The sequence below is a fragment of the Oncorhynchus kisutch genome, linkage group LG1 (genome assembly GCF_002021735.2).
Source record: "Oncorhynchus kisutch isolate 150728-3 linkage group LG1, Okis_V2, whole genome shotgun sequence".
Lineage (NCBI taxonomy): Eukaryota > Metazoa > Chordata > Actinopteri > Salmoniformes > Salmonidae > Oncorhynchus > Oncorhynchus kisutch.
This window is the reverse complement of record NC_034174.2, coordinates 15,860,553-15,886,135: the sequence shown is the minus strand read 5'-3', so window position 1 is coordinate 15,886,135 and position 25,583 is coordinate 15,860,553. Positions and strand designations below refer to the sequence as shown.

The following is a 25,583-nucleotide window of genomic DNA, read 5'->3' as shown; positions in this document are numbered from 1 at the left end:
AGAGTTGCCAACTAACTACAAATACCTAGGTGTCTGGTTAGACTGTAAACTCTCCTTCCAGACCCACATCAAACATCTCCAATCCAAAGTTAAATCTAGAATTGGCTTCCTATTTCGCAACAAAGCATCCTTCACTCATGCTGCCAAACATACCCTTGTAAAACTGACCATCCTACCAATCCTCGACTTCGGTGATGTCATTTACAAAATAGCCTCCAATACCCTACTCAACAAATTGGATGCAGTCTATCACAGTGCAATCCGTTTTGTCACCAAAGCCCCATATACTACCCACCATTGCAACCTGTACGCTCTCGTTGGCTGGCCCTCGCTTCATACTTGTCGCCAAACCCACTGGCTCCATGTCATCTACAAGACCCTGCTAGGTAAAGTCCCCCCTTACCTCAGCTCGCTGGTCACCATAGCATCACCCACCTGTAGCACGCGCTCCAGCAGGTAAATCTCTCTGGTCACCCCCAAAACCAATTCTTTCTTTGGCCGCCTCTCCTTCTAGTTCTCTGCTGCCAATGACTGGAACGAATTACAAAAATCTCTGAAACTGTAAACACTTATCTCCCTCACTAGCTTTAAGCACCAACTGTCAGAGCAGCTCACAGATTACTGCACCTGTACATAGCCCACCTATAATTTAGCCCCAATAACTACCTCTTTCCCTACTGTATTTATTTATTTTGCTCCTTTGCACCCCATTATTTTTATTTCTACTTTGCACATTCTTCCACTGCAAATCTACCATTCCAGTGTTTTACTTGCTATATTGTATTTACTTTGCCACCATGGCTTTTTTTTGCCTTTACCTCCCTTATCTCACCTCATTTGCTCACATCGTATATAGACTTGTTTATACTGTATTATTGACTGTATGTTTGTTTTACTCCATGTGTAACTCTGTGTCGTTGTATGTGTCGAACTGCTTTGCTTCATCTTGGCCAGGTCGCAATTGTAAATGAGAACTTGTTCTCAACTTGCCTACCTGGTTAAATAAAGGTGAAATAAATAAATAAATAAATGGGTAAAGTTGCTAGAGGGAGGTTGATTTGTTGCTAAATGACGTTGTGATGTCATTGCGTGACAACGTAAAATTGCGTCATTACGTAGAATACACAATAACGTTACTCAAATTGTCTGGCCATCAAATATGATTTGACATTTGTTCAGGTACAGACACCCACTCCTTTCTGTACAATTTTGATTGAGACATGTTGATTGATGTTGTAAGTTCTGTTCAAGATCAAACATTCATGACCAACTATATTCATTGGGTTTGGCTCGTCGAAACCGTACCACTGCTGCAGCAGTCAGCCAACAATGATTTGCAATTTGCTGAAATTGCTGCTGCCTATGCACGAGCTGAGCGCCTTCTGCTGACGTCACCCACAATGCACTTTTGCAGCCAGGAACGTGTCATTAAGAGGGAAAATACGTGCATTTTAGCGTTAGTCACTTTTCAAAAGTTGCTAAAAGTTCCAAATACATTTTTAAAAGTAGCTAAATTTGTTGCTGTTTGAAAAAAAAGTTGCCAGGATAGTCTGAAAAGTTGCTAAATTGGCATCACTGGATGGCTATGTGGTTTCACTTTTCCCCTGAAAAAGTCAGTCTACTGTAATCTTTGTGGTCGTTTGGATTCTACTGACGTCCAGTGGTGATCACGCGTATTGCCGAGGCTCATAAATAAAGTGTTACACTGACTTGAGTTGATATTTTAGGCTACATTGTATTAATGATTAATGTACTTATCGATTGGTTGTCTTTTTGGGGTAAGCGTCTCTGTTTGATTAGCTTGTTACATGTTCACGTGTGGGTGGACGGGATAAAGTCATTATTCACACTGATTTAGTAACTTTGGATTTTCCCGTCCAGTAAACGCCACAATATATATTTTTTAATCGGCTTCTTAATTTTTCGCCGTGTTCTACCCTAATCCATTTCGTTGAAACAGCCTAGAGGAACTCCAGAACTGACAAAAAAAATCCTCGTATCTGCTTCCATTCAGCACTGCTCTCATTCTTTACCTTAGCCATGCAACTCATTCTTTCCTGTGTTTTCCTGGCATTTTGGAGGGGATTGGTCAAAGGTAAGAAAAAGAAAAGACACATTTTGTAATTCTATTTTGGAGACAATTGACAGTAGATTAATGTGCCAATTAGTATCTATTTTAATGTAGCTGGAATTGGTTTATTGATTTTATTGTTGATTGTTGTGTCTTTTTGTTGGTTACACATTATATTCCTTGGTCAGCTCATTTTACAAAGAAATGGTATGGAAATGACTGCAGCAAAAAGGATTAGGTGGCATTTTAGTTTGGTTATTAATGGGATCAGTAATGTATACTGTAATTTTACTGACTGCATTCTGTCAAGTGGGTGATTCTGTCAGGTGAAGAGTTTTGATAGGGGAAAGGAGACACTTCTCCACCCATGTAAGCTTCACAAAAATGGTGTAATGGTCCAAAGGTCTTGTGTGCTCAGTCAGACCCATGCACAAATGTTGTTCAGGAAAATAGCTGACACACAGACAGCTGGGTACCCAAAACATGTCATACTTTTCAGAATTCAGTAAATAGGCCTAGTGGTTGTAAGTTAGAACTTCTAACCAAAGTCCTTCTGAAACAACCCTAATTTGTAATAAACTCCAGTAAGATAGTGGTTAGATTGAATGAATAACAAGTCCCATTAGGCATTAGGACTGTGTTTTTTTGTGTTTGGCCATAGGGTACCGCTGTCCTCTGAATGACTTCCAGCGTTCCGAGGGAAGGGAGCTGGTTCCGACCTCCTGGAACTCTGCACGGGTGCTGATACTGCCAGGGCTGACGCTGGAGGACTGTGCCAGACGATGCTCAAATACACTGGACTGCAGGTACCCTGGAGTGTTGTACAACCTCACTACAACACCTAGCAATCTTAGCGGTTAAGGTGTTGGACACAGGTTTGAGTTCCAGTCAGACTACCCCCGAATTCTTAAAAAATATAACACAAGCTTACATGAAAACTCCTTGGACAAGCAAGCGTGCAGGTAAGATCATGGTCGACCCTGGACACCCCATCTTTTAAAGACTCTCCACTGGCAGACGGTTAAGGGGCCCTATTCAGTCAACCTTGTGGAAGTTCATCTTGACAGCGTGATTGAAATTTAAAGGCTGCATTCACGGTAAATGCTGCATATGTCGGCTCAATCGGAAATTACCTTTGAATTTCTAGCACAGAATCTGTAACGCTTCAGCTATACAGATTGAATAGAGCCCTGGGTCAATCATGAAAAAAATGGCCTCCACCTGAACAGTTTCTTCGCCCATGCTGTGGCCCTCTTCCCGCAATCTGTGGCTCTCATCAACCGGCCAGCGGGCTCATAGGAATTACTCTATATATACACAAGTATGTGGACACCCATTCAAGTTAGTGGATTCAGCTATTTCAGGCACACCCATTGCTGACAGGTGTATAAAATTGAGCACACACCCGTGCAATCTCCAAAGACAAGCATTGGCAGTAGAATGGCCTTACTGAAGAGCTCAGTTACTTTCAACGTGGCACCGTCATAGGATGCCACCTTTCCAACAAGTCCATTTTGGACATTTCTCCCCTGCTAGACCTGCCCTGGTCAACTGTAAGTGCTGTTATTGCTGTTAATGTGTAGGAGCAACAGCCGCAAAGTAGAGGGCCACACAAACTCACAGAATGGGACCGCCGAGTGCTGAAGCGCGAAGAGCTTAAAAATCGTCTGTCCTCAGTTGCATCACTCACTATCGGGTTCCAAACTGCCTCTGGAAGCAACATCAGCACAATAACTGTTTGTCGGGAGGTTTATGAAATGGGTTTTCATGGCCAAGCAGTCGCACACAAGCCTAAGATCACCATTTGCAATGCCAAGCTTCGGCTGGAGTGGTGTAAAGCTCACCGCCATTGGACTCAGGAGCAGTGGAAACGCATTATGTTGAGTGATGAATCATTCTTCACCAATGGGCGAATCTGGGTTAGGCGGATGCCAGGAGAATGCTACCTGCCCCAATGCATAGTGCCAACTGTAAAGTTTGGTGGATGAGGAATTATGGTTCTGGGGCTGTTTTTCATGTTTCGGCCAAGGCCCCTTAGTTCCATTGAAGGGAAATCTTACCTCTTCAGCATACAATGACATTGTAAGCGATTCTGTGCTTCCAACTTTGTGGCAACAGTTTGGAGAAGGCCCTTTCGGTGTGGAAGAACTGGCCTGCATAGAGCCCTGACCTCAACCCCATGAAACACCTTTGGGATGAATTGGAATGCAGACTGCGAACCAGGCCTAATCGCCCGACCTCACTAATGGTCTTGTGGTTGAATGAAAGCGAGTCCCCGCAGCAATGTTCCAACATCTAGTATAAAGCCTTCCCAGAAGAGTGGAGGCTGTTATAGCAGCAAAGGGGGATCAACTCCATATTAATGCCCATGATTTTGGAATGAGATGTTTGACGAGCAGGTGTCCACATACTTTTGGTCATGTCGTGTAAGTGACTTTGCATTGAACCAATTACTGCACCTTGTCATCAATGACCTCTAATACAAATCTGCACTATACTGCATTTGCACCAGTGAGGCTGCTGAGGGGAGGACAGCTCATAATAATGTCTGGAACAGAGTGAATGGAATGGCATCAAACAGATGGCGTGTTTGATGTATTTGATACCATTCCACTAATTCTTCTCTGGCCATTACCACGAGCCTGTCTTCCCCAATTAAGGTACCACCAACCTCCTGTGATTTGCACTATGTAGACCTCTGTACAACATTGTATATATTTGCCATGGCAACATCCTTCCCTCTGCTTATATAGAAGTATCCCCTCTTTAAATGGTATATTCCCACTGCAATCAGCCTAAACTCCAGAGTTTTATGTTTACTGTACCAATATTGAATACTCTGTATGATGTCTTTGTGGACTTGTGTTTCTATTCTGTTTGTATATTGTCTGTTGCTGGCAGCACCTTCTCACTAAGGCAAATTCTGGGTATTCCATGTGTAAATGTACTTTGACGAAATAAAGGAGATTCTAATTTCACCAGAGCCTTCAACTACGAGACGCGTCCCTCCATCACCTGTAAACAGCTGCCATGGGTGGAGGATGGCAGCAACGCAGAGGTCAAGAGGAACGTCAACTGTGACCTTTATGAGAAGAAGGGTAAGCTTTGTGGTCAAAGTGAGGTCATGTTCTCTGTCATTTATGTAATTTTACTACAAAATGTAGTGTCAGTAGTATGCTGTGATTTTAGTTTGAAAATATATATTTATTTCTGTGATGTGCAGTCTACGTAAGAAAGTGCATTGTGGGTAAAGGAGAAGACTATCGAGGCAAGGTGTTCATGACAAAAAGTGGCCATACTTGTCAACAGTGGTGGTCAAAGTTCCCACACGATCACAGGTAATATCATCCCATTGATTTCTGAGAGTTGTTGTTTGGAAGCTGAAAACATGACCCAGAAGAATATATAATACGATATGTCTCTGTCTCTCTCACACACATGCTGTTGCTATACTTGTCATAGATGGACACCCACAGCCACTAATGGCTTGGAGCTGAACTACTGCAGGAACCCAGATGGGGACCGCATCGGGCCGTGGTGCTACACCACTGATCCAGAACGGCGTTATGAGACCTGCAATATCCCCCACTGCAAAGATGGTACGTCCCATTCTGTTATAAAATTCCAGCAGTTGAAGGATTGCAACTGCATATGTTTCTAAAGATAATGTGATAACACTATGTGTGTATGTATTGAATTTGAACGTATTATCTGTTAGGCACAGTGGACATGTCTGTTAGGCACAGTGGACATGTCTGTTAGGCACAGTGGACATGTCTGTTAGGCACAGTGGACATGTCTGTTAGGCACAGTGGACATGTCTGTTAGGCACAGTGGACATGTCGGTTAGGCACAGTGGACATGTCTGTTAGGCACAGTGGACGTGTCTGTTAGGCACAGTGGACGTGTCTGTTAGGCACAGTGGACGTGTCTGTTAGGCACAGTGGACGTGTCTGTTAGGCACAGTGGACGTGTCTGTTAGGCACAGTGGACGTGTCTGTTAGGCACAGTGGACGTGTCTGTTAGGCACAGTGGACGCGTCTGTTTGGCACAGTGGACACGTCTGTTTGGCACAGTGGACACGTCTGTTTGGCACAGTGGACACGTCTGTTTGGCACAGTGGACACGTCTGTTAGGCACAGTGGACACGTCTGTTAGGCACAGTGGACACGTCTGTTAGGCACAGTGGACACGTCTGTTAGGCACAGTGGACACGTCTGTTAGGCACAGTGGACACGTCTGTTAGGCACAGTGGACACGTCTGTTAGGCACAGTGGACACGTCTGTTTTGATCACAGAGAACAACACAGTGTTGTTACAAATTGTGTGTGTTTGGGTTTGTGCACAGAGGTGTGTATCACATGTAATGGGGAAGACTACAGGGGTCAGGTTGACCACACAGTGAGTGGCCGAGAGTGCCAACGTTGGGACCAGCAGTACCCACACCAACACATCTACCAGCCTGAGAAGTATGTCTGTCCACCCAGCGCTATTATCACCTACCACTACCACTACAACCACCACCACTACAACCACCACCACTACAACCACCACCACTACAACCACCACCACTACAACCACCACCACTACAACCACCACTATAACTACCACCACCACTATCACCACTACAACCACCACCACTACAACCACCACCACTATAACCACTACAACCACCACCACTATAACCACCACTACCACCACCACTATCACCACTACAACCACCACCACTACAACCACCACCACTATAACCACTACAACCACCACCACTATAACCACTACAACCACCACCACTATAACCACTACAACCACCACCACTATAACCACTACAACCACCACCACTATCACCACTACAACCACCACCACTACAACAACCACCACTACAACAACCACCACTACAACCACCACTATAACCACCACCACTATCACCACTACAACCACCACCACTATAACCACAACAACTTTCACCACTACAACCACCACCACGACAACTACAACCACCACCACTACAACCACCACCACTATCACCACTACAACCACCACCACTATCACCACTACAACCACCACCACTATCACCACAACCACCATAACCACCACCACTATCACCACAACCCCCACTACAACCACCATCACCACAACCACCACCACTACAACCACCGCCACTATCACCACTACAACCACCACCACTATAACCACAACAACTTTCACCACTACAACCACCACCACGACAACTACAACCACCACCACTACAACCACCACCACTATCACCACTACAACCACCACCACTATCACCACTACAACCACCACCACTATCACCACAACCACCATAACCACCACCACTATCACCACAACCCCCACTACAACCACCATCACCACAACCACCACCACTACAACCACCGCCACTATCACCACAACCCCCACTACAACCACCATCACCACAACCACCACCACTACAACCACCGCCACTATCACCACTACAACCACCACCACTATAACCACAACAGCCTCCACCACAACCACCACTACAACCACCACCACCACTATCACCACTACAACCACCACTACAACCACCACCACTATCACCACTACAACAACCACCACCACCACTACAACCACCACCACCACAACCACCACCACTACAACCACAACCACCACCACTACCACCACTACAACAATCACCACTACCACCACTACAACAATCACCACTACCACCACTACAACCGCCACCACAATCACCACTACCACCACTACAACCACCACCACAATCACCACTACCACTACCACCAATACAATCACCACCACAATCATCACTACAACCACCACCACTACCACTACCACCAGTACAACCACCACTACAATCACAACCACCACTACAACCACTATCAACCACTATAACCACCACCACTACAACCACTACAACCAGTACCACTACAACTACAACCACTATAATCACAACAACTATCACCACTACAACCACCAACACTACAACCACCACCACTATCACCACTACAACCACCAGCACTATCACCCACAACCACCACTACAACCACCATCACCACAACCACCACCACTACAACCACCGCCGCTACAACCACCACTATAACCACCACTACAAATCAAATCAAATCAAATTTATTTATATAGCCCTTCGTACATCAGCTGATATCTCAAAGTGCTGTACAGAAACCCAGCCTAAAACCCCAAACAGCAAGCAATGCAGGTGTAGAAGCACTACAACCGCTGCTACAACCACCACTACAAACCACCACCACTATAACCACCACTACAAACCACCACCACTACAACCACCACCACTATCACCACTACAACCACCACCACTATAACCACCACCACTATCACCACTACAACCTCCACCACTGCAACCACCACCACTATAACCACCACCACTATCACCACTACAACCACCACCACTACAACCACCACCACTATAACCACTACAACCACCACCACTATAACCACCACTACCACCACCACTATCACCACTACAACCACCACCACTACAACCACCACCACTATAACCACTACAACCACCACCACTATAACCACTACAACCACCACCACTATAACCACTACAACCACCACCACTATCACCACTACAACCACCACCACTATAACCACTACAACCACCACCACTATAACCACTACAACCACCACCACTATCACCACTACAACCACCACCACTATCACCACTACAACCACCACCACTATCACCACTACAACCACCACCACTATCACCACTACTATCACCACTACAACCACCACCACTATCACCACTACAACCACCACCACTACAACAACCACCACTACAACAACCACCACTACAACCACCACTATAACCACCACCACTATCACCACTACAACCACCACCACTATAACCACAACAACTTTCACCACTACAACCACCACCACGACAACTACAACCACCACCACTACAACCACCACCACTATCACCACTACAACCACCACCACTATCACCACTACAACCACCACCACTATCACCACAACCACCACCACTATCACCACAACCCCCACTACAACCACCATCACCACAACCACCACCACTACAACCACCGCCACTATCACCACTACAACCACCACCACTATAACCACAACAGCCTCCACCACAACCACCACTACAACCACCACCACCACTATCACCACTACAACCACCACTACAACCACCACCACTATCACCACTACAACCACCACCACCACTACAACCACCACCACCACTACAACCACCACTACAACCACCACTACAACCACAACCACCACCACTAACACCACTACAACAATCACCACTACCACCACTACAACAATCACCACTACCACCACTACAAACCGCCACCACAATCACCACTACCACCACTACAACCACCACCACAATCACCACTACCACTACCACCAATACAATCACCACCACAATCATCACTACAACCACCACCACTACCACTACCACCACTACAACCATCACTACAACACTACAACCACCACTACAACCACTATCAACCACTATAACCACCACCACTACAACCACTACAACCAGTACCACTACAACTACAACCACTATAATCACAACAACTATCACCACTACAACCACCACCACTACAACCACCACCACTATCACCACTACAACCACCAGCACTATCACCACAACCACCACTACAACCACCATCACCACAACCACCACCACTACAACCACTCCCGCTACAACCACCACTATAACCACCACTACAAATCAAATCAAATCAAATTTATTTATATAGCCCTTCGTACATCAGCTGATATCTCAAAGTGCTGTACAGAAACCCAGCCTAAAACCCCAAACAGCAAGCAATGCAGGTGTAGAAGCACTACAACCGCTGCTACAACCACCACTACAACCACCACCACTATAAACCACCACTACAACCACCACCACTACAACCACCACCACTACAACCACCACCACTATCACCACTACAACCACCACCACTATAACCACCACCACTATCACCACTACAACCTCCACCACTGCAACCACCACCACTATCACCACTATAACCACCACTACAACCACCACCACTACAACCACCACCACTATAACCACTACAACCACCACCACTATAACCACCACTACCACCACCACTATCACCACTACAACCACCACCACTACAACCACCACCACTATCACCACTACAACCACCACCACTATCACCACTACAACCACCACCACTATCACCACTACAACCACCACCACTATCACCACTACAACCACCACCACTATCACCACTACAACCACCACCACTACAAACAACCACCACTACAACAACCACCACTACAACCACCACTATAACTACAACCACTACAAACCACCACCACTATAACCACCACCACTATAACCACTACAACCACCACCACTATAACCACTACAACCACCACCACTATAACCACTACAACCACCACCACTATCACCACTACAACCACCACCACTACAACAACCACCACTACAACAACCACCACTACAACAACCACCACTACAACCACCACTATAATCACCACTACAACCACCACCACTATAACCACAACAACTTTCACCACTACAACCACCACCACGACAACTACAACCACCACCACTACAACCACCACCACTATCACCACTACAACCACCACCACTATCACCACTACAACCACCACCACTATCACCACAACCCCCACTACAACCACCATCACCACAACCACCACCACTACAACCACCGCCACTATCACCACTACAACCACTACAACCACCACCACTATAACCACAACAGCCTCCACCACAACCACCACTACAACCACCACCACCACTATCACCACTACAACCACCACTACAACCACCACCACTATCACCACTACAACCACCACCACCACTACAACCACCACCACCACTACAACCACCACTACAACCACCACTACAACCACAACCACCACCACTACCACCACTACAACAATCACCACTACCACCACTACAACAATCACCACTACCACCACTACAACCGCCACCACAATCACCACTACCACCACTACAACCACCACCACAATCACCACTACCACTACCACCAATACAATCACCACCACAATCATCACTACAACCACCACCACTACCACTACCACCACTACAACCATCACTACAAACACTACAACCACCACTACAACCACTATCAACCACTATAACCACCACCACTACAACCACTACAACCAGTACCACTACAACTACAACCACTATAATCACAACAACTATCACCACTACAACCACCACCACTACAACCACCACCACTATCACCACTACAACCACCAGCACTATCACCACAACCACCACTACAACCACCATCACCACAACCACCACCACTACAACCACCGCCGCTACAACCACCACTATAACCACCACTACAACCACCACCACTACAACCACCAACCACACTACAACCACCACCACTATCACCACTACAAACCACCACCACTATAACCACCACCACTATCACCACTACAACCTCCACCACTGCAACCACCACCACTATCACCACTATAACCACCACTACAAACCACCACCACTACAACCACCACCACTATAACCACTACAACCACCACCACTATAACCACCCACTACCACCACCACTATCACCACTACAACCACCACCACTACAAACCACCACCACTATAACCACTACAAACCACCACCACTATAACCACTACAAACCACCACCACTATCACCACTACAACCACCACCACTATCACCACTACAACCACCCACCACTATCACCACTACAACCACCACCACTATCACCACTACAACCACCACCACTACAACAACCACCACTAACAACAACCACCACTACACCCACCACTACAACCACTACACACCACCACTATAACCACCACCACTATAACCACCACCACTATAACCACTACAACCACACCACTATAACCACTACAACCACCACCACTATAAACCACTACAACCACCACCACTATACCACTACAACCACCACCACTATCACCACTACAACCACCACCACTACAACAACCACCACTACAACAACCACCACTACAACAACCACCACTACAACCACCACTATAATCACCACTACAACCACCACCACTATAACCACAACAACTTTCACCACTACAACAACCACCCACGACAACTACAACCACCACCACTACAACCACCACCACTATCACCACTACAACCACCACCACTATCAACCACTAACAACCCCACCACTATCACACAACCACCACAACCACCACCACTACAACCACCACCACTACAACCACCACCACTATCACCACAACCACCACAACCACCACCACTACAACCACCAACCACTACAACCACCACCACTATAACCACAACAGCCTCCACCACAACCACCACTACAACCACCACCACCACTATCACCACTACAACCACCACACAACCACCACCACTATCACCACTACAACCACCACCACCACTACAACCACCACCACCACTACAACCACCCACTACAACCACCACTACAACCACAACCACCCACCACTAACACCACTACAACAATCACCACTACCACCACTACAACAATCACCACTACCACCACTACAACCACCACCACAATCACCACTACCACTACCACCAATACAATCACCACCACAATCATCACTACAACCACCACCACTACCACTACCACCACTACAACCATCACTACAAACACTACAACCACCACTACAACCACTATCAACCACTATAACCACCACCACTACAACCACTACAACCAGTACCACTACAACTACAACCACTATAATCACAACAACTATCACCACTACAACCACCACCACTACAACCACCACCACTATCACCACTACAACCACCAGCACTATCACCACAACCACCACTACAACCACCATCACCACAACCACCACCACTACAACCACTCCCCGCTACAACCACCACTATAACCACCACTACAAATCAAATCAAATCAAATTTATTTATATAGCCCTTCGTACATCAGCTGATATCTCAAAGTGCTGTACAGAAACCCAGCCTAAAACCCCAAACAGCAAGCAATGCAGGTGTAGAAGCACTACAACCGCTGCTACAACCGCTGCTACAACCACCACTACAAACCACCACCACAACCACCACCACTACAACCACCACCACTATCACCACTACAACCACCACCACTATAACCACCACCACTATCACCACTACAACCTCCACCACTGCAACCACCACCACTATCACCACTATAACCACCACTACAACCACCACCACTACAACCACCACCACTATAACCACTACAACCACCACCACTATAACCACCACTACCACCACCACTATCACCACTACAACCCACCACCACTACACCACCACCACTATAACCACTACAACCACCACCACTATAACCACTACAACCACCACCACTATCACCACTACAAACCACCACCACTATCACCACTACAACCACCACCACTATCACCACTACAACCACCACCACTATCACCACTACAACCACCACCACTATCACCACTACAACCACCACCACTATCACCACTACAACCACCACCACTACAACAACCACCACTACAACAACCACCACTACAACCACCACTATAACTACAACCACTACAACCACCACCACTATAACCACCACCACTATAACCACTACAACCACCACCACTATAACCACTACAACCACCACCACTATAACCACTATAACCACTACAACCACCACCACTATCACCACTACAACCACCACCACTACAACAACCACCACTACAACAACCACCACTACAACAACCACCACTACAACAACCACCACTATAACCACCACTATAATCACCACTACAACCACCACCACTATAACCACAACAACTTTCACCACTACAACCACCACCACGACAACTACAACCACCACCACTACAACACCACCACTATCACCACTACAACCACCACCACTATCACCACTACAACCACCACCACTATCACCACAACCACCACAACCACCACCACTATCACCACAACCCCCACTACAACCACCATCACCACAACCACCACCACTACAACCACCCGCCACTATCACCACTACAACCACCACCACTATAACCACAACAGCCTCCACCACAACCACCACTACAACCACCACCACCACTATCACCACTACAACCACCACTACAACCACCACCACTATCACCACTACACACCACCACCACCACTACAACCACCACCACCACTACAACCACCACTACAACCACCACTACAACCACAACCACCACCACTAACACCACTACAACAATCACCACTACCACCACTACAACAATCACCACTACCACCACTACAACCGCCACCACAATCACCACTACCACCACTACAACCACCACCACAATCACCACTACCACTACCACCAATACAATCACCACCACAATCATCACTACAACCACCACCACTACCACTACCACCACTACAACCATCACTACAAACACTACAACCACCACTACAACCACTATCAACCACTATAACCACCACCACTACAACCACTACAACCAGTACCACTACAACTACAACCACTATAATCACAACAACTATCACCACTACAACCACCACCACTACAACCACCACCACTATCACCACTACAACCACCAGCACTATCACCACAACCACCACTACAACCACCATCACCACAACCACCACCACTACAACCACTCCCGCTACAACCACCACTATAACCACCACTACAAATCAAATCAAATCAAATTTATTTATATAGCCCTTCGTACATCAGCTGATATCTCAAAGTGCTGTACAGAAACCCAGCCTAAAACCCCAAACAGCAAGCAATGCAGGTGTAGAAGCACTACAACCGCTGCTACAACACCACCACTACAACCACCACCACTATAACCACCACTACAACCACCACCACTACAACCACCACCACTACAACCACCACCACTATCACCACTACAACCACCACCACTATAACCACCACCACTATCACCACTACAACCTCCACCACTGCAACCACCACCACTATCACCACTATAACCACCACTACAAACCACCACCACTACAAACCACCACCACTATAACCACTACAACCACCACCACTATAACCACCACTACCACCACCACTATCACCACTACAACCACCACCACTACAAACCACCACCACTATAACCACTACAACCACCACCACTATAACCACTACAACCACCACCACTATCACCACTACAACCACCACCACTATCACCACTACAACCACCACCACTATCACCACTACAACCACCACCACTATCACCACTACAACCACCACCACTATCACCACTACAACCACCACCACTACAACAACCACCACTACAACAACCACCACTACAACCACCACTATAACTACAAACCACTACAACCACCACCACTATAACCACCACCACTATAACACTACAACCACCACCACTATAACCACTACAACCACCACCACTATAACCACTACAACCACCACCACTATCACCACTACAAACCACCACCACTACAACAACCACCACTACAACAACCACCACTACAAACACCACTATAATCACCACTACAACCACCACCACTATAACCACAACAACTTCATTCAACCACTACAACCACCAACCACGACAACTACAACCACCACCACTACACCACCAACCACTATCAACCACTACAACCACCACCACTATCACCACTACAAACCACCACCACTATCACCACAACCCCACAACCACCACCACTATCACCACAACCCCCACTACAACCACCATCACCACAACCACCACCACTACAACCACCGCCACTATCACCACTACAACCACCACCACTAGTAACCACAACAGCCTCCACCACAACCACCACTACAACCACCACCACCACTATCACCACTACAACCACCACTACACAAACCACCACCACTTCACCACTACAACCACCCCACCACTACAACCACCACCACCACTACAACCACCACTACAACCACCACTACAACCACAACCACCACCACTAACACCACTACCAACAATCACCACTACCACCACTACAACAATCACCCACTACCACCACCACTACAACCGCACACCACAATCACCACTACCAACCACTACAACCACCACCACAATCACCACTACCACTACCACCAATACAATCACCACCACATCATCACTACAACCACCACCACTACCACTACCAACCACTACAACCATCACTACAAACACTACAACCACCACTACAACCACTATCAACCACTATAACCACCACCACTACAACCACTACAACCAGTACCACTACAAACTACAACCACTATAATCACAACAACTATCACCACTACAACCACCACCACTACAAACCACCCACCACTATCACCACTACAACCACCAGCACTATCACCACAACCACCACTACAACCACCATCACCACAACCACCACCACTACAACACCACTCCCGCTACAAACAACCACCACTATAACCACCACGACAATCAAATCAAATCAATTTATTTATATAGCCCTTCGTACATCAGCTGAGTATCTCAAAGTGCTGTACAGAAAACCCAGCCTAAAAACCCCAAACAGCAAGCAATGCAGTGTAGAAGCACTACAACCGCTGCTTACAACCACCACTACAACCACCACCACTAGAAACCACCACTACAAAACCACCACACTACAAAACCACCACCACTACAACCACCACCACTATCACCACTAACAACCACCACCACTATAAACCCCACCACTATCACCACTACAAACCTCCACCACTGCAACCACCACCACTATCACCACTATAACCACCACTACAAACCACCACACCACTACAACCACCACCCTAGAACCACTACAAACCACCACCACTATAACCACCACTACCACCACACTATCACATCACCACTACAAAACCACCAACCACTATAACCACTACACCCACCACCACAACACTACAACCACCACCACTATCACCACTACAACCACCACCACTATCACCACTACAACCACCACCACTATCACCACTACAACCACCACCACTATCACCACTACAACCACCACCACTATCCCACTACAACCACCACCACTACAACAACCACCACTACAACACCACCACTACAACCACCACTATAACTACAACACTACAACCACCACCACTATAACCACCACCACTATAACCACTACAACCACCACCACTATAACCACTACACCACCACCACTATAACCACTACAACCACCACCACTATCACCACTACCACCACCACCACTACAACAACCACCACTACAACAACCACCACTACAACCACCACTATAATCACCACTACAACCACCACCACTATAACCACAACAACTTTCACCACTACAAACCACCACCACGACAACTACAACCCACCACCACTACAACCACCACCACTATCACCACTACAACCACCACCACTATCACCACTACAACCACACCACCACTATCACCACAACCACCACAACCACCACCCACTATCACCACAACCCCCACTACAACCACCATCACCACAACCACCACCACTACAACCACCGCCACTATCACCACTACAAACCACCACCACTATAACCACAACAGCCTCCACCACAACCACCACTACACAACCACCACCACCACTATCACCACTACAACCACCACTACACCACCACCACTATCACCACTACAACCACCACCACCACTACAAACCACCACCACCACTACAACCACCACTACAACCACCACTACAACCACAACCACCACCACTCCCACCACTAACAAACAATCACCACTAACCACCACTACAACAATCACCACTACCACCACTACAAACCGCCACCAACAATCACCACTACCACCACTACAACCACCACCACAATCACCACTACCACTACCACCAATACAATCACCACCACAATCATCACTACAACCACTACCACCACTACAAAACCAATCACTACAAACACTACAACCACCACTACAACCACTATCAACCACTATAACAACCACCACTACAACCACTAACAACCAGTACCACTACAACTACAACCACTATAATCACAACAACTATCACCACTACAACCACCACCACTACAACCAACACCACTATCACCACTACAACCACCAGCACTATCACCACAACCACCACTACAACCACCATCACCACAACCACCACCACGCTACAACCACCCGCCGCTACAACCACCACTAGTAACCACCACTTACAAATCAAATCAAATCAAATTTTATTTATATAGCCCTTCGTACATCAGCTGATATCTCAAAGTGCTGTACAGAAACCCCAGCCTAAAACCCCAAACAGCAAGCATGCAGGTGTAGAAGCACTACAACCGCTGCTACACCAACCACTACAACCACCACCACTATAACCAACCACCACTAGAACCACCACTACAACCACCACCACTACAACCACCACCACTATCAACCACTACAAACCCCACCACTATAACCACCACCACTATCACCACTACAACCTCCACCACTGCAACCACCACCACTATCACCACTATAACCACCACTACAACCACCACCACTATAACCATACAACCACCACCACTATAACCTCCACTACCACCACCACTATCACCACTACTACCACCACCACTACACCACCACCACTATAGACCACTACAACCCCACACCACCACTATAACCACTACAACCACCACCACTATCACCACTACAACCACCACCACTATCAACCACTACAACCACCACCACTATCACCACTACAAACCAACCACCACTATCACACCACTACAACCACCACCACTACACAACCCACCACTACAACAACCCCACTACACCACCACTTACAACCACTACACACAAACGACTAAACCACCACCACTATAACCACCACCACTATAACCACCACCACTATAACCACTAACACCACCACCACTATAACCACTACAACCACCACCACTATACCACTACAACCACCACCACTATCACCACTACAAACCACACTACCACTACACAACCACCACTACACACCACCACTACAACAACCACCACTACAACCACCACTATAATCACCACTACAACCACCACCACTATAACCAACACACTTTCACCACTACAACCACCACCACGACAACTACAACCACCACCACTACAACCACCACACTATCACCACTACAACCACCACCACTATCACCACTACAACCACCACCACTATCACCACAACCACCACAACCACCACCACTATCACCAACAACCCCCACTACAACCACCATCACCACAACCACCACCACTACAACCACACCGCCACTATCACCACTACAAACCACCACCACTATAACCACAACAGCCTCCACCACAACCACCACTACAACCACCACCACCACTATCACCACTACAACCACCACTACAACCACCACCACTATCACACTACAACCACCACCACCACTACAACCACCACCACCACCATACACCACCACTACAACCACCACTACAACCACAACCACCACCACTACCACCACTACAACAATCACCACTACCACCACTACAACAATCACCACTACCACCACTACAACCGCCACCACAATCACCACTACCACCACTACAACCACCACCACAATCACCAACTACCACTACACAATACAATCACCACAACACATCATCACTACAACCCACTACCACCACTACAACCATCACTACAAACACCACTACAACCACCACTACAACCACTATCAACCACTATAACCACCACCACTACAACCACTACAACCAGTACCACTACAACTACAACCACTATAATCACAACAACTATCACCACTACAAACCACCACACTACAACCACCACCACTATCACCACTACAACCACCAGCACTCATCACCACAACCACACTACAACCACCATCACCACAACCACCACCGCTACAACCACCGCCGCTACAACCACCACTATAACCACCACTACAAATCAATAAATCAAATGTTATTTATACTAGCCCTTCGTAACATCAGCTGATATCTCAAAGTGCTGTACAGAAACCCAGCCTAAACCCCCCAAACAGCAAGCAATGCAGGTGTAGAAGCACTACAACCGCTGCCTACAACCACCACTTACAACCACCCACCACTATACAACCAACTATAACCACCACTAACAACCCACCACCCCCCTACAACCACCACCACTATCACCACTACAACCCCCACCACTATAACCACCCACCCACTATCAACCACTCAACCAACCTCCCCCATGCAACCACACCCCACTATCCACTACTATAACCCCCACTACAACCACCCACCCCTATAACAACCAACTACCACCACCCACTCTAACTCTCCAACCTCCAGACCACTATCACCACTACTACCACCACCTACTACCACCACCACCCTTACGAACCACTCCAACCACCACCACTATAACCACTACAACCAACCACCACTATCACCACTAACCAACCACCACCACTATCACCACTACAACCCACCACCAACTAATCACCACTACAACCACCACCACTATCACCATACAACCAACCCCCCTACTACAACAACCACCACTACAACAACAACCACTACAACCACCACTACAACCACTACAACCACACAACAAATAACCACCACACTATAAACACCACCACTATAACCACTACACCACCACCACTATAACCACTACAACCACCACCACTATACAACACTACAACCACCACCACTATCACCACTACAACCACCACCACTACAACAACAACCACCACTACAACAACCACCACTACAACAACCACACACTACAACCACCACTATAATCACCACTACAACCACCACCACTATAAACACAACAACTTTCACCACTACAACCACCCCACGAAACTACAACCACCACCACTACAACCACCACCACTATCACCACTACAACCACCACCACTATCACCACTACAACCACCACCACTATCACCACAACCACACCAAACCACCACCCTATCACCACAACCCCCACTACAACCACCATCACCACCACACCACCCACCACTACAACCACCGCCACTATCACCACTACAACCACCACCACTATAACCACAACAGCCCTCCACCACAACCACCACTACACCACCACCACCACTATCACCACTACAACCACCACTACAACCACCACCACTATCACCACTACAACCACCACCACCACTACAACCACCACCACCACAACCACCACCACTACAACCACAACCACCACCACTACCCACCCACTACAACAATCACACTACCACCACTACACCAATCACCACTACCACCACTAACAACCGCCACCACAATCACCACTACCACCACTACAACCACCACCACAATCACCAAAACCACCAATACAATCACCTCACCACAATCATCACTACAACACCACCACCACTACCACTACCACATACAACCATCACCACAAAACACTACAACCACCACTACAATCAACAACCACCACTACAACCACTATCAACCACTATAACCACCACCACTACAACCACTACAACCAGTACCACTACAACTACAACCACTATAATCACAACAACTATCACCACTACAACCACCACCACTACAACCACCACCACTATCACCACTACAACCACCAGCACTATCACCACAACCACCACTACAACCACCATCACCACAACCACCACCACTACAACCACCGCCGCTACAACCACCCACTATAACCACCACTACAAATCAAATCAAATCAAATTTATTTATATAGCCCTTCGTACATCAGCTGATATCTCAAAGTGCTGTACAGAAACCCAGCCTAAAACCCCAAACAGCAAGCAATGCAGGTGTAGAAGCCACTACAACCGCTGCTACAACCACCACTACAACCACCACCACTATAACCACCACTACAAACCACCACCACTATCACCACTACAACCACCACCACTATAACCACACACCACTATCACCACTACCAACACCTCCACCACTGCAACCACCAACCACTATCACCACTGCAACCACCACCACTATCACCACTACAACCACCACCACTATCACCACTGCAACCACCACCACTATCACCACTTACAACTCTCCACCACAACCACCACCTACAATCACCACCACTACAACTATAACCACTACCACCACCACAACCACTACAACCACTACCACTACCACTCCACTATTGTTATCACCTACCACTACAACCACCACCACAACAACCAGCACCACTATAAGCACCACTACAACCACCACCACAACCACTACAACCACCACCACTACACAACCATCACCACTGTAACCACTACAACCACCACCACTATAACCACCACTACAACCACCACCACTATCACCACTTCAACCTCCACCACAACCACCACTACAATCACCACCACTACCACTACAACTATAACCACAACCACTACAACCACTACCACTACCACTCCACTATTGTTATCACCTACCACTACCACCACTACAACCAGAACCACTATAAGCACCACTACAACCACCACCACAACCACTACAACCACCACCACTACAACCACCCACCACAACCACTACAACCACCACCACTACAACCACCACCACTAACACCACTACAACCACCCCCACTATAACCACCACTACAACCATCACCACTATCACCACTACAACCATCACCACTACAACCACCACCACTATCACCACTACAACCACCACCACTATAACCACAACAACCACAACTACAACCACCACCACTATCACCACTACAACCACCACCACCACTACAACCACCACCACAACCACCACCACTACAACCTCCACCACAACCACCACTACAACCACCACTACAACCACCACCACAACCACCACCACTACAACCACTACAACCACCACCACTACCACCACTACAATAATCACCACTACAACCGCCACCACTACAACCACCACCACAATCATCACTACAACCACCACCACTACCACTACCACCACTACAACTACCTCAACCACCACTACAACCACTACAACCACCACTACAATCACAACCACCACTACAACCATTATCAACCACTATCAACCACTATAACCACCACCACTACAACCAGTACCACTACAACTACAACCACTACAACTATAACCACTACCACAACCATTACAACCACTACCACCACTACCACTACCACTCTTTTATGTGCTTTTTGTTGTAGGCCTACATGCCTTTGTACAGTGCATTTGGAAAGTATTCAGACCCCTTCACTTTTTCAAAATGTTGTTACTTTACAGCCTTATTCTAAAATGTATTAAATAGTTTTTTTCCCCTCATCAATTTACACACAGAACCCATAATGACAAAGCGAAAGCAGGTTTTTATCATATTTTGCATGTTCATATTTTTTAAATGCCTCATTTACATAAGTATACAGACCCTTTGCTATGAGACTCGAAACTGAGTTCAGGTGTATCCTGTTTCCATTGATCATCATTGAGATGTATCTACGACTTGATTGGAGTCTACCTGTTGAAAATTATATTGATTGGAGATGATTTGGAAAGGCACGCACCTATCTATATAAGGTCTTACAGTTGACAGTGCATGTCAGAGCAAAAACCAAGCTATGCGGTCAACTGAATTGTCCGTAGAGCTCCGAGACAAGATTGTCTTGAAGCACAGATCTGGGAGAGGGTAACAAAACATTTCTGCAGCATTGAAGGTCCCCAAGAACACAGTGGCCTCCATCATTCTTATATGGAAGAAGTTTGGAACCACCAAGACCCTTTCTAGACCTGGCTGCCCGGCCAAACTGAGCAATCGGGGAAGAATGGCCTTGGTCAGGGAGGTGACCAAGAACCCAATGGTCACTCTGCCTGAGCTCCAGAGTTCCTCTGTGGAGATGGGAGAACCTTCCAGAAGGACAACCATCTCTGCAGCACTCCACCAATCAGTCCTTTATGGTAGTGTTAGGCGCTAATTTCCAGAGTAAAAACTCTACTGACACTATGAAATCTTAACCAGGTTTATTCTTCCCAGAGGAACAATACAGTTGCATTAGACAAAGACCTTTTCAGGTAAGCAGTGATATTTAAGCCTTCCTCCTAGGCTCCTGCTACACATCTGAACAAACACGGGCCGTAAACTTTCATTTCTCCCTTAACGTGACCTGACCTGATCTCGCCCCCTTCATCACTAATCCGTGGCTCTCTCCCCTTCTCAATGCCTGACACATGTGATCGCTTCCCTACACTCAGTACATTCCAAGCTCAATTGCCCCCACCATATACTTTCCCCTACAGATAACCATTAACCTCTGGTGTAGCCCCTCAGCTATGGCACCCCTCGTTTCTCTATTACAACTAATGATTAATAAGGATTTAAAGTTCAGAAATCCAAACTTGTCAGTAGAGTGGCCACTCCACAGTAAAAGGCACATGACAGCCCACTTGGAGTTTGTCAAAAGGCACTTAAAGGACTCCCAGACTGATGAAACCAAGATTTAACTCTTTGGACTGAATACCAAGCGTCATGTCTGGAAGAAACTTGGCATCATCCTAACGGTGAATCATGGTTGTGGCAGCATCATGCTGTGGGTGTGTTTTTCAGCGGCAGGGACTGGGAGACTAGTCAGGATCGAGGGAAAGATGAACGGAGCAAAGTACAGAGAGATCCTTGATGAAAACTTGCTCCAGAGTGCTCAGGACTTCAGACTGAGGTGAAGATTCGCCTTCCAACAGGACAATGACCCTAAGCACATAGAAAAGATAACCCAGTAGTGGCTTCGGGACAAGTCTCTGAATGACAAATCTCTGGTCCAGCCAGAGCCCGGACTTGACCCCAATCGAACATCTCTGGAGAGACCTGAAAATAGCTGTGCAGCGAGGCTCCCCATCCAACCTGACAGAGCTTGAGAGGATCTGCAGAGAAGAATGGGAGAAAATCCCCAATTACAGGTGTGTCAAGTTTGTAGCGTCATAACCAAGAAGACTTGAGGCTGTAATCACTGCTAAAGGTGCTTCAGCAAAGTACTGAGTAAAGGGTCTGTATACTGATGTAAATGTAATATTTCAGTTTTTTATTTGTAATTAATGTGCAAAATGTGGAAAAGGTGAAGGGGTTTGAATACTTTCCGAATGCACCATATACGGCCAGCATTACTCCTGTCTAATCAATATTTAGTACTGTAACAGAGTAGAGAACAATCAATCATTCCAATTGAGAATTTCCTAACATTGTGCTGGAATATTGTACATGTACATTCCAGGTATCCAGATAAGAGCTTGGATGATGACTACTGCCGTAACCCAGACGCCTCCCCTGTTCCCTGGTGCTACACCACAGACGCTGATATGGAGAGAGAGCGCTGCGAGATCAGCAAGTGCTGTATGTCTTTCCCCCTCATACACCCACCCAGTCCATTAATTCACACTATTCCATCATTATAACAATGTAATACAATCTATATCGGCCCTCATAATGTCACTTTTCTCCTTCACTCTAGCTGTGGTTACAAAGAGACGCCTCCGGTCCAGCTACACCACAAACTGTTTC

General features: G+C 46.9%; 1 protein-coding gene across 1 annotated transcript in view; it reads left to right on the top strand.

The window, feature by feature from the left end:
- Nucleotides 1–1,788: 1,788 nt before the first annotated feature.
- Nucleotides 1,789–25,583, top strand: part of LOC109898650 (hepatocyte growth factor-like protein) — a gene marked incomplete in the record, with an annotated part of 45,212 nt that continues 21,417 nt past the window's right edge. The window contains 8 exon segments of the mRNA XM_031838104.1: nucleotides 1,789–2,095; nucleotides 2,733–2,877; nucleotides 5,054–5,169; nucleotides 5,295–5,409; nucleotides 5,534–5,670; nucleotides 6,420–6,540; nucleotides 25,297–25,415; nucleotides 25,534–25,583. Of these exon segments, the coding sequence (XP_031693964.1) occupies nucleotides 2,041–2,095; nucleotides 2,733–2,877; nucleotides 5,054–5,169; nucleotides 5,295–5,409; nucleotides 5,534–5,670; nucleotides 6,420–6,540; nucleotides 25,297–25,415; nucleotides 25,534–25,583 (858 nt within the window).